Genomic DNA, 12,727 nt, shown 5'->3' with positions numbered 1-12,727 from the left:
TGAGCAAAAACTCACCAGCTTGGACCCAAGGTCTCTGGCTCGAGCAAGGGGTTACTCGGTCTGCTGAAGGCCCGCGGTTAAGGCACATATGAGAAAGCAATCAATGAACAACTAAGGTATTGCAACGAAAAACTGATGATTGATGCTTCTCATCTCTCTCCGTTCCTGTCTATCACTCTCTCTGACTCTCTCTCTGTCCCTGTTAAAAAAAAAAAAGTTCTGCCTGACCAGGCGGTGGCGCAGTGGATAGAGCGTCGGACTGGGATGAGGAAGTACCCGGGTTCGAGACCCCAGAGGTCGCGCGCGGGCTCATCTGGCTTAAGCAAAGAGCTCGCCAGCTTGGACCCAAGGTCGCTGGCTCCAGCAGGGGGTTACTCGGTCTGCTGAAGGCCCGCGGTCAGGGCACGTGTGAGAAAGCAATCAATGAACAACTAAGAAGTCGCAACGCGCAACGAGAAACTGATGATTGATGCTTCTCATCTCTCTCTGTTCCTGTCTGTCTGTCCCTGTCTATCTCTGCCTCTGTAAAAAAAATATTAAATAATACCTGACCAAAAAAATAAAACTGTTATTTAAGATTTTTCATATTGCTTCTCGATTGGCGTATTCACTTGCAATTTTCTTTGCTTTTATCCAACCATCACTGGCTGTGTGATTTATCCTTTACTATCTTTTTACTGTAGGAATAGGATCCCATTCCTTTAACTATGGATGGAATGAACATTAATTACTATGGGTGCTTAGAATACACTGTTGTGCAGATGAACTTTGATAACGAGTAAGGAATGTAAATTTGTGATTTCCACATTGGGTGGCTGCCTAGGCGCCCACCTTAGAGAGAACCCTGATTACAACAAGTTCCATTTTAACAACTGGTTCATGGAACTCAACAAAAAATTAGGTATCAGTTCTGCTGAACCAGTGTGAACGGGCTGAATCCAACCACTGTGCAGGTGGTAGATTTCCCCAGGAAGGAAATACATAGAACAAAATGGACCTACAGTTAATGGCCAATTTTCTTTTCTTTTCTTTTCTTTTTTGGATTTTTCTGAAGTTGGAAAGGGGGAGGCAGTCAGACAGACTCGGGCATGCGCCCAACCAGGATCCACCCGGCATGCCCACCAGGGGGCAATGCTCTGCCCATCTGGGGCGTTGCTCTATTGCAACCAGAGCCATTCTAGTGCCTGAGGCAGAGGCCATGGAGCCATCCTCAGCGCCCGGGCCAACTTTGCTCCAATGGAGCCTTGGCTGTGGGAGGGAAAGAGAGAGACAGAGAGGAAGGAGAAGGGGAGGGGTGGAGAAGCAGATGGGTGCTTCCCCTGTGTGCCCTGGCCGAGAATTAAACCCGGGACTCCTGCACGCCAGGCCAACGCTCTACCACTGAACCAACCGGCCAGGGCCTTAACGGCCAATTTTCATTAAATCAAAAGACCTTATAAAAATTGTACATTGCCTGACCAGGCAGTGGCACAGTGGATAGAGCATTGGACTAGGATGCTGAGAACCCAGGTTTGAAACCCCGAGGTCACTGGCTTGAGTGTGGGGTCACTGTCTTGAGCGTGGGGATCATAGATATGACCCCATGGTTGCTGGCTTAAAGCCCAAGGTCACTGGCTTGAGTGTGGGGTCACTGGCTTGAGCGTGGGGGTCATAGATATGACCCCATGGTTGCCAGCTTAAAGCCCAAGGTCACTGGCTTGAGCAAGGGATCACTTGCTCTGCTGTAGTCCTACATCCCCCGTCAAGGCACATATGAGAAGCAATCAATGAACAACTAAAGTGACACAACTACGAATTGATGCTTCTCATCTCTCTCCTTTCCTGTTTGTCTGCCCCTATCTGTCCCTCTGTCTGTAAAAAAAAAAAAAAAGAAAAAGAAAAGGAAATTGTACATTTATACCCACCATACCACACCCAATAAAAATCACCATAAGTTCAAAATATTCATATCCTAGGCCACACTCTACTGAATCATAGCCTCTGGGAGTAGAGCCCAGACATCAATATTTAAAAATTACTGTTCTAAGGAGCTTACACTGGGCTAGATAAAAACTCCTGGGCTAGGACTAGATCAATTTAGTAAAATCTTTAGTCAATCAGGGAAGAGGTCAAGAATCTCCCTTTTCTCTGCCTACCCGTATGGCCTGGCACAGGTACGACACTGAAGAGGCATTAAATGTAGAGAAGAGGCAATGTAGAGTTGTTTCTTTTTTTTCTTAAGTGAGAGGAGGAGCAATAGAGAGGGACAGATGCTCCTCTACCAGGATCCACCTGCCCCTGGGCCCCTGGTCTGAGGCAATACTTGAATCAACCCAGCTCAGCGCCTGAGGCCAACAGCTTGAACCAATTGAGCCACTGGCTGTGAGAGGGGAAGAGAAAGTGGAGTGAGAGGGGAAGAGAAGCAGATGGTTGCTTCTCATGTGTGCCCTGACCAGGGATCAAATCCAGGACCTCTATATGCTGGATCAATGGTCTGGCTAGGGCCAGAGCTGTTTCTTTTCGTGTGTGTGTGTGTGTGTGTGTGTGTGTGTGTGTGACAGAGATAGAGAGAGGGACAGATAGGGACAGACAAATGGGAAGGGAGAGAGATGAGAAGCATCAACTCTTCGTTGTGGCACCTTAATTGTTCATTGATTGATTTCTCATATGCGCCTTGACCAGAGGGCTCTAGCTGAGCCAATGACCCCTTGCTCAAGCCAGCAACCTTGGGCTATAAGCCAGTGACCTTTGGGCTCAAGTCAGCAACCATGGGATCATGCTGACGATCCTATGCTCAAGCCAGCAACCCTGCTGCTCAAGAAAGCTGGTGCTCAAGCTGGTTAGCCTGTACTCCAGCTGGATGAGCCTGTACTCAAACTGGTGACCTCAGGATTTCAAACCTGGGACCTCAGCGTGCCAGGTGAGTACTCTATCCACTGCGCCACCACCAGTAAGGCTGAAGATACTTCTTTTACATTTGTGGTGTGGATAAAAAATGGGGCCACATTCTAAAATTGACAAGCTCAGAGGAGGCCTGCATGGCAGGCCCTACAAACTCAAGACACGGAAAGTAACTACATTGGATGGTCCGAATATCTGAACATAAAAATTTCTAACTAAAGATGAGTCATGGTGGGTTGTCATGTCCTAGGCCAGTATCTTCCTTGACAAAAAAAAAATCAATCTTTACCTTAATTGAGATAGTCTGTCTATTGTCTTTTTTAAAATATACAATAACAGCCTGACCTGTGGTGGCGCAGTGGGATAAAGCGTCGACCTGGAAATGCTGAGGTTGCCGGTTCGAAACCCTGGGCTTGCCTGGTCAAGGCACATATGGGAGTTGATGCTTCCAGCTCCTCCCCCCCCCCCCTCTCTCTGTCTCTCCTCTCTCTCTCTCCCTCTCCTCTCTAAAAAAAAAAAAAAAAAAAAAAAAAAAAATATATATATATATATATATATATATATAATAACATACCGTTGAAATGTCAGAGTAATTTCCTTTTTCCAGATCCCCTCAGGGCACAAACTCCCACCAGAGCATAAGACCACAGAACCTTTCATTGATTCTTACCTTCTTTCCCAAATACCATCTATGTGTTCTGTAAATGTTAATTGTTAACTATCCTATAGCCATTAATGTAAAAGAGATATATGTTTCTCCATTTTACTTTTTATCTGATCTCAGATTTCCCCACTTTGCTTTCTTGTGCCTATGATTCTTTAAGGAGCAAAGGAAATGGAGTTGTATAACTGCCATTCTCTGGAGCATTTTCTCAATCCATTGAGATTTTGCTTCCCAGCAATTGTTGTGAGTTTGGCTCAAATAAACTCATAAAAATTCTCTACATGCCTGACCAGGCGGTGGTGCAGTGGATAGAGCATCGGACTGGGATGCGGAAGACCCAGGTTTGAGACCCCGAGGTCGCCAGCTTGAGCGCGGGCTCATGTGGCTTGAGAAAAAAAAAAAAAAAGCTCTGCTGAAGGCACATGGTCAAGGCACATACGAGAAAGCAATCAATGAACAACTAAAAGCGTCACAACGATAAAACTGATGATTGATGATTCTCATCTCTCTCCCTTCCTATCTATCCCTCTCTCTGACTCTCTCTCTGTCCCTGTTAAAAAAAAAAATTCTCTACAGGTTTGGACATTTCTTTTTTTTTTGGATTTTATTTATTCATTTTAGAGAAGAGGGAGAGAGAGAGAGAAAGAGAGAGAGAGAGAGAGAGAGAGAGAAGGGAGAGAGAAGGGGGAGGAGCAGGAAGCATCAACTCCCATATGTGCCTTGACTGGGCAAGCCCAGGGTTTTGAACCAGCGACCTCAGCATTCCAGGTCGATGCTTTATCCACTGCACCACCACAGGTCAGGCTGGACATTGCTTATATTGACAGTGGATATAGGATAGTTAACAGTTAATATATATATAGTACATAGAGATGGTATTTGGGCAACAAAAAAACAATGAGGGGTTCATGCTCTGGTCTCATGTTCTGGTGGGAGTTTGTGCCCTGAGAGGTCTGGAGAAAAGAGGATTACTTTGACATTCCAAAGGTATGTTACTGATAGATATATGAATTTACCAGAACTTCCAACTGCCCTTTTGTTGTCCCACCTGGCTGCCTGACCTCACCTTTACTTACTGAATAATCACCCCTAGGCAGAAGAGTTCCAGAAAGCAGACCAACTGCCCAAGGAGGAGCATTCCAGAAAGCTGAAATCCTAAAACCATAAAAGGAAACATACCAGAACTTTTGACTCAGTATCCCTTCAGGCTCTTCCAAACCCTATAAAATTCGCCCCTACTCTGTAACCAATGCCCTTCTCCCCTGAGAAGTGCCCAGCAGGGTTCCTTTCTTCCTTTCAATAAAGCCTGTTACTCTGGTCTTTTCAAACTCCCATGGATTCCAACAGTTACTGTGGATTAAAAAAAAAAAGGACAATAGACAGACTGGCTCAGTTAAGATAAAGATTGACTTTTGTCAAGGAAGATACTGGCCTAGGACATGACAACCCACCATGACTCATGTAAAGCCAGCGGCTGCGGCCACCATCACAGCCGCCTGGCCCATGCAGGTTCGCATTGGATTCTGACAGTCGGTAAAGAAACAATGGAGTCAAAAACTGGTGGGCCATCATCTTTAATCCTAGCTTGCACCCGGTGGGCAAGTAAAAACACACACTGGGCTCCAAAACCCACTCACATTCAGTGCTCACAAAGCTACTGACTTATCCGAGTTTCCTAGAATCAAAGGTGTCTAGCTCACCAGACTTATTCACCTCTGTTCCCCATCTCCTTCATTCTCCCTGCACATACTCTGCACAAACTGGCTTCTCACTCAACACTCCACCATCTTGGCTGCTTCTCCTGGCCTCCTCCACGTGGCCTTTCTCTGCTCTCCTCTCTAATGTTAACCTCAGGAACCGAGAGAGCAAGCTCCTGTTCTGCCCCCATTTTATAGTGCAGAAATCAAAACCTTTAATCCAATATACAAAATAGGGAAGTCTCTAATACAAAGTCACTTATCTGGGGCATGATGGGATTGTACCACCCCACATCAAAAAGGGTGGGAAAGGCTTAGTCCTAAAACCAAGCCCCAGGCTACAAGGATCCTGCCTGCCCACAGCCCACCCCCAACACACATTAATATCACCTGGGCAACAGGCTTCTATGTGGGCAGCGCCATCTGTAACAAAGTGAGCATAATATATTTTATCTGCCCAACAACTCACTTTTAGTTAGGAATTTTTATGTTCAGACCATCTGATGTAGTTAACTTCAGTCTCTTGAGTTTGTAAAGCCTGCCATGCAGGCTTCCCCTTGATAGATATGTGTATTCCAAACTGCCCTCTTTTTTTTTTTTTTTTTTTTCCAAACTGCCCTCTTGATGTTCCGCTTATCTGTCAGACCTCACCCTTACTGGACTATCGCCCCTGAGACAGAGGAATTCCAAAAAGCTGACAAGCTGCCCCAAGGAGGGGCTCCAGACATACCAGGACTTTTGATTCAATACCCACGTGCTCAAAGCCCCCCAAAGAGGAACATTCCAGACATACCAGAACTTTTGCCTCAGTATCCCCTCAGGCTCTCCCAGACACTATATAACTCGCCCCTAGTCTGTAACCAGCTCTCTTCTCCCCCAGAGAAGTGCTCCGCAGGATTCCTTTCTTCCTTTCAATAAAGCCTGTTACTCTGGTCTTTGGGACTCCCATGGATTCCCACACCCCTGAGTTTATTAGTTTTAGTTGTGGTCCCATCTTCATCCACAATAGGGATTCACATTCACAAATATTTTTGCAACCCAATTATTGAGGATAAAAATGAGATAAGTATGGGGAGGGAGCAAGCCTCCCTTCTCCCTCGAGAGGAGAGAAATCAGAAGAATACAAGAGAAAGGAGCCAGCAGGGATAACTGAGTCAGCAAGTTATAAATTAACTGCATACAGTAGTTCTCTAAATTGTTGCTTAGAGCCGCTTGCAACGCAAAGCAAGAAAAGCAGGATCTGTATCTAGCTACAACCAGTGATCTGGAAACCCCTTCCTCCTTGCTGACCCCACCGAAACTCCCCTCCCCTTGAGTCTTGGGAAACATTAAACAAAGGAATCACGCGCACATTGCTTAAATGCTGTAGAGGTATATAACCTGTAAGAAAATCTAATTCAGGGAGCTCCTGCTTTGGTGCTACTAGCCCACGTGTCCGCTGGCTACTAAATAATTCTCCTTGCTTTATTAATCAAGTTGAATGAGTGTCTTATCCTCTGTTGGGGTCGCTTCCTGCAACAAATTGAGGTTGTATATGGGACGAGAGGTAGTGAAGTCCACGAATGTAGACAATGCCAGAATGAAATGAAATGACATTTTAAAAATGAGAAAACATTGAGCATGTGTCTACAAAGAGCTACATAAGGGCGCGCTCCCGGAGCATGCACACACCTTTCTTTCCTCTCAAGGGTGCATGCCTCTAAGCGTCCCCACGGACCTGCAGCCAGGGGAGTACTGGGCATATTATTCCCTCACCTGGGGCAAGCCGTCTCCCGCTCAACCTGTCTCCAAAGCCCACTTTCTCTGACATACTAGAGCGCAAAAGCAGCCCACCTAGGCTCTCTCCCGTTGCTTCTTCTATCCTAAATCCTTCCTTGTGTCACTGTCCCCAGTTTTAATAAAGTACTCTAAAAAAAAAAAAAAAAAAAAAAAAAAGAGCGCCAAATGACAGTCCCCGCCTCCAAAGCTGCGCACGCAGCTGGCTTGGCTCCGGCGCCCCCTCTTGTCCCAGCCCCCTCCACTCACTCGGAACCTCCCACCTCTGTCCCTAAAGCTGAGTGAACTCTGGCTCCCCGGCCACTTCAGTCGTCGCACCGCCTCTGCTGCGCCGCCTTCCGCCAGAATAGCCTCTGCCATGACTCTTGCCTCCCTACGGCCTCCGCTCCGGCGCCGGGCGTTCGTGGTGGGGGTTGGGATGACCAAGGTAAACCAAGCCGCAGTCCCCCAAGGCGGGGATCTCTGTTCTGAGCCTTCGGGGTGACGGAGGTTGCTGCAAAACGGGGGGCGGGGCGCGGGCCAGAGACTGACACTGCCCGTGGGTCTGGCGTTTCAACCTTGAGGGCGCTCGGGACATCCCCCGTCCCTGGAATTTGGCCCTTGGGACATCAGAGTGGCCACTGAGTTGGGTTGTGATGTAGGTTGTCTCTGAGGTATTGTAAGGTCTCGGTTTTTCCTGTGGTCATTTCCTCTTGTTCCCTACATTTCCTCAGGGGTCAGACTTGTGAAGGACCCCCCCCCCCCAAGATAACCTGAAGTCCACATCGCCTTTGATTCTGAGTGGGAGGAGGTGAGGTCTGCCTTACTCCCAAAAGGGCCACAGATTATGAATGTCACTAGCTCTGCACTCCTAGGACTATACTGTATTCCAGGGGTCCCCAAACTTTTTACACAGGGGGCCAGTTCACTGTCCCTCAGACTGTTGGAGGGCCGGACTATAAAAAAAAACTGAACAAATCCCTATGCACACTGCACATATCTTATTTTAAAGTAAAAAAAACAAAACCGGAACAAATACAATATTTAAAATAAAGAACAAGTAAATTTAAATCAACAAACTGACCAGTATTTCAATGGGAACTATGGGCCTGCTTTTGGCTAATGAGATGGTCAATGTGCTCCTCTCATTGACTACCAATGAAAGAGGTGCCCCTTCCAGAAGTGCAGCGGGGGGTGGGGGGGATAAATGGCTTCAGGGGGCCGCATAGTTTGGGGACCCTTGCTGTATTCCCTCCTCATACACGGTTTCAGCTGTGAAATAGTCAATAGCTGGAAAATAGTCAATGGAAAATTACAAAAATAAACAATAAGGTTTAAATTGCACACTGTTCTGAGGAGCGTGATGAAATCTCATCATCCCACTCCATCCAGTCTGGGATGTGAATCATCTCTGTCTAGTTATCAATACTGTATACAACCTGTATGCAGTACCCACCGTTAGCCACTTAGCAGCCATTTCGGTTATCAGAGAGAGAGAGAGAGTGAGCACATTGACATAACTTATTACAGTATATTGTTATAAGTTTTGTCTTTTATTTTTAGTTATTTTTATTGTGCCTAATTTATATATTAAACTTTATTGTAGATATGTATATACAGGAAAAACCCCCCAGCATATATAGGGTTAGGACCGTACTATTTGTGGTTTGAGAGATCCACAGAGGGTCTTGGAACAGGTCCCCCAACAATAAGAGGGACTACTGTACTGCATGTTGGGATTCCTTCTAAGCGACAGTATGGATGAGGAAGAGAAACAGGGATTTTTCTGGATCTTCCTTGTTTCTGTTCCTCAAGTGGTACTCTGCTTAGTACTTAGGGGGCCGAGGCTCCTACAGTCTTATTTCTTGACACTCACCACCCCCATGCTGTAGTAATGCCCAACTGCTTTGAGTTTCACTGCACACTCTTTTATGCTTCTGTTACTTTGCTTCTGTTGTTCTCACTACTCTTGTACCATTTGTCTTCATGTGGTTAACTTTACGTTTTTTCAGAGCTCAGTTCAGATCTTCTCCAAGAAGTCTCTGATCCTCCTGACTTTCCCACAGAAACTCTGTACTTCTGTCTTGCTATGTTATACTGAAATTCTGCTTATGTGTCTATATTCTTCCTAGCATGTAAGCTCCTCCAAGGAGAATACCATGTCTAATTCCTACCTCTACCACTCTGAAAGTACCTGGTGCCTGAAGACACTCGATGAATATTAGGTAAACAGTACTAGATGATATGCTTTGTGAAAGAGAGCTTCCAGGGGAGGTTCTTTTTCTGAGAAAACATCTTTAAAATTTTAATCTTACCAATGGGCTGTATAGAACTCCAGCCCACTGGGAACTACCAGTGTCATGTGGAAAAAGACTAAAGACACAAACTTATGTCAAGAGGAAGAGAGAGGGAAGCCTGCTAAGGGAGGCAAAGAGACCTCCTGAATCTCCTTCTCCCTCAGCTTTTATTATCAGAAGCAGAACAGAGGTAACAGGATCACAGGGGAGGGAGATCAGATGACAAGGGGAAGAATGACTAATGGCCCTTTTGGTGACATAGAAAAAGGGCTAAATTGGTCAGTACATTCCTTTTCTTTTGCTAATTAACAAGCACAAAGGAAGGGGCAATCCAGAATCTCTAGGCACATGCATTCCTTTGTGTCTGCACAAAGGTCACTCACTCACACTTTCTTGGTGTTTGCATCTGAGAGACATTCACTGTGGCTTTCAGCTACAGTTCCCCCATAGAGGGTTCAAGGTTAGATGGGTGATTCCCTACAATGGGCCACCATCACAATTCAATCAGAATACACAAAATCAATTAATACATTATAAAACATATCTAAGAGATCATTCTATTGTTACATGAGAGAAGGAACTTCTAATATAGGTAGACAGTAAAACCTTTAAGATTTTGATATTAACTCAGATCCTTTATTATTGTTGAGTGTTTGATTATATTGGCTATATAGGAAAGCACGTAGAAAGAGTTTTCCAACACTTTGGGAAATAGGTGTATGTCTTTTTCCTAAAGTTGAGAGGTGATGATGTCAGGGGGTATTATACTCTTGAGAGAAGAAATTGGAAGTGTGGAGAACAGCTTATTAATGTGCTTTTTAGGTCAATGTACTTTTCCCGGGTTTGATTTTTTTTAGAACTTTGGGTAGGATTTGATGAAGAGGGAGAAATTTACTAGATAATAGTTTACGCTCTATTGGTAGGTCTGACTGGTTGGGTTCCTGTGTTATTCTGTTTTTGTGTGTGTGTGTGTGTGACAGAGACAGAGACACAGAGAAAGGGACAGATAGGGACAAACAGGAAGGGAGAGAGATGAGAAGCATCAACTCGTAGTTGTGTCACTTTAGTTGTTCATTGATTGCTTTCTCAATGTGCTTTGAAGGGGGGGGGTTACAGCAGAGCGAGTGGCCCCTTGCTCAAGCCAGTGATCTTGGGCTTCAAGCCAGAGACCATGGAGTCATGTCTATGATCCCACACTCAAGCCTGCAACCCATGCTCAAGCTGGATGAGCCCACACTCAAGCTGATGACCTCAGGGATTTGAACCTAGGTCCTCTGCGTCCCAGTCCTACACTTTATCCGCTGTACTAACACCTGGTCCGGCCCTGTGTTATTGTTTTTAATTGGAATAGCTGAATTATTCAGACACTTTGAAGTTCTCTTAATGAGTTTTTATTATCAGTGTAGGAAATGAGTTTGAATTCTATTGTGGATGTCAACAGTTTTTTTATTAATTTTTAATGCAGTGACATTGATAAATCAGGGTACATATGTTCCGAGAAAACATCTCCAGATTATTTTGACCTTTGATTGTGCTACATACCCCTCACTCAAAGTCAAATCGTCCTCCATCACCTTCTATCTGGTTTTCTTTGTGTCCCCACCCTCCCCCAACTCCCTCCCTCTCCTTCCTCGCCCCCTCCCCACCCCTCCACCCCACTCCTTGTTACCATCACATTCTTGTCCATGTCTCTGAGTCTCATTTTTTTTTTATTTATTCATTTTTAGAGAGGAGAGAGAAACAGAGAGAGAGAAGGGGGGAGGAGCTGGAAGCATCATCTCCCATATGTGCCTTGACCAGGCAAGCCCAGGGTTTCGAACCGGCAATCTCAGCATTTCCAGGTTGATGCTTTATCCACTGCGCCACGACAGGTCAGGCTGAGTCTCATTTTTATGTCCCATCTATGCATGGGTTTTATAGTTCTTAGTTTTTTCTGATTTACTTATTTCATTTCGTATAATGTTATCAAGGTCCATCATGTTATTGTAAAAGATCCGATGTCATCATTTCTTATGGCTGATCAACAGTTTTTTGTTTGTTTGTTTTCTTTTGTTTTTTTGTGTTTTTTTATAGCCTAAGGCTTAGTTTTTTTTGGTTTTGTTTTGTTTTTATTTTTTACAGAGACTGAGAATGAGTCAGAGAGAGGGATAGACAGGGACAGACAGACAGGAACGGAGAGAGATGAGAAGCATCAATCATTAGTTTTTCATTGTGCATTGTGACACCTTAGGTGTTCATTGATTGCTTTCTCATATGTGCCTTGACTGCGGGCCTTCAGCAGACTGAGTAACCCCTTGCTGGAGCCAGCGATCTTGGGTTCAAGCTGGTGAGCTTTTGCTCAACCCAGATGAGTCCGCGCTCAAGCTGGTGACCTCGGGGTCTCGAACCTGGGTCCTCTGCATCCCAGTCCGACACTCTATCCATTGCGCTACCGCCTGGTCAGGCTGTTTTCTTTTGTTTTTGAGACAGAAAGAAGGAGAGGGAGAGGGAGACGGAGAGACACAGGAAGGGAGAGAGATGAAAAGCATCAGCTCGTAGTAAGTAGCAGCACCTTAGTTGTTCATTGATTGCTTCTTAGATGTGTCTTGACCTGGAGTGAGGGACTCAAGCCAATCCAGTGACTCCACATGCTCAAGCTCATGAGCCTGCACTCAAGCCAGATGATCCCACACTCAAGCCATTGACCTTGGGGTTTCGAACCTGGAACCTCCACGTCCCAGGTTAATGCTCTTATCTACTGCACCACCATGGGCTAGGCACATCAACAGATTTTAACACAACTAAATTACACCGGCTTCCTGGCTAACAGTGGGCTAGGTCCTTTGCTTATGCTGCCTACCTCCTGATATAACCTCTTTTGATTGATTTAAATTCTACGTGTTTTCATGAACTTGTCTTACTCTGTTTGTGCTGTAACAACAGTGTCATAGACTGAGTAGACTTAAACAACAAATATTTCCTGGAGGCTGGGAAGTCCAAGTTTAAGGTGCTGGCAGATTTGGTGTCTGGTGAGGTCCTGCTTCTTGGTTCATAGACAGCTGTCTTCTTGCTGTGCTCTCACATGGAAGGAAGGGGCAAAGGAGCTCTCTGGGGTCTCTTTATAAGGACACTGATCCCATTCATGAGAGCTCCAGCCTTATGATCTCTCAAAAGTCCCACCTTTATATATGATCACACTGGGGATTAGATTTCTTTTTTTTTTTTTTTTTTAATTTTTATTTATTTATTCATTTTAGAGAGGAGAGGGAGAGACAGAGAGAGAGAGACACACACAGAGAGAGACAGAGAGAGAGCAGGGGGAGAGCTGGAAGCATCAACTCCCATATGTGCCTTGACCAGGCAAGCCCCGGGTTTCGAATCGGCGACCTCAGCATTTCCAGGTCGACGCTTTATCCACTGCGCCACCACAGTTAAGGGATTAGATTTCAATACGT

The 12,727-nt window shown here is 45.3% G+C and overlaps 1 protein-coding gene across 1 annotated transcript in view; it reads left to right on the top strand.

Annotated features, from left to right (window-relative positions):
* The first annotated feature begins 7,276 nt into the window (after positions 1–7,276).
* SCP2 (sterol carrier protein 2) overlaps positions 7,277–12,727 on the top strand; it is a 146,201-nt gene continuing 140,750 nt past the window's right edge. Inside the window, exon 1 of the mRNA XM_066269172.1 lies at positions 7,277–7,444. Within this exon, the coding sequence (XP_066125269.1) occupies positions 7,376–7,444 (69 nt within the window). The 5' untranslated portion in view covers positions 7,277–7,375. The remainder of the gene's footprint in view (positions 7,445–12,727) is intronic.

This window comes from Saccopteryx bilineata, chromosome 3 (genome assembly GCF_036850765.1).
Source record: "Saccopteryx bilineata isolate mSacBil1 chromosome 3, mSacBil1_pri_phased_curated, whole genome shotgun sequence".
Taxonomy (NCBI): Eukaryota; Metazoa; Chordata; class Mammalia; order Chiroptera; family Emballonuridae; genus Saccopteryx; species Saccopteryx bilineata.
Note: the sequence above shows the minus strand (reverse complement) of the source record. Positions and strands in the feature narration are given on the sequence as shown.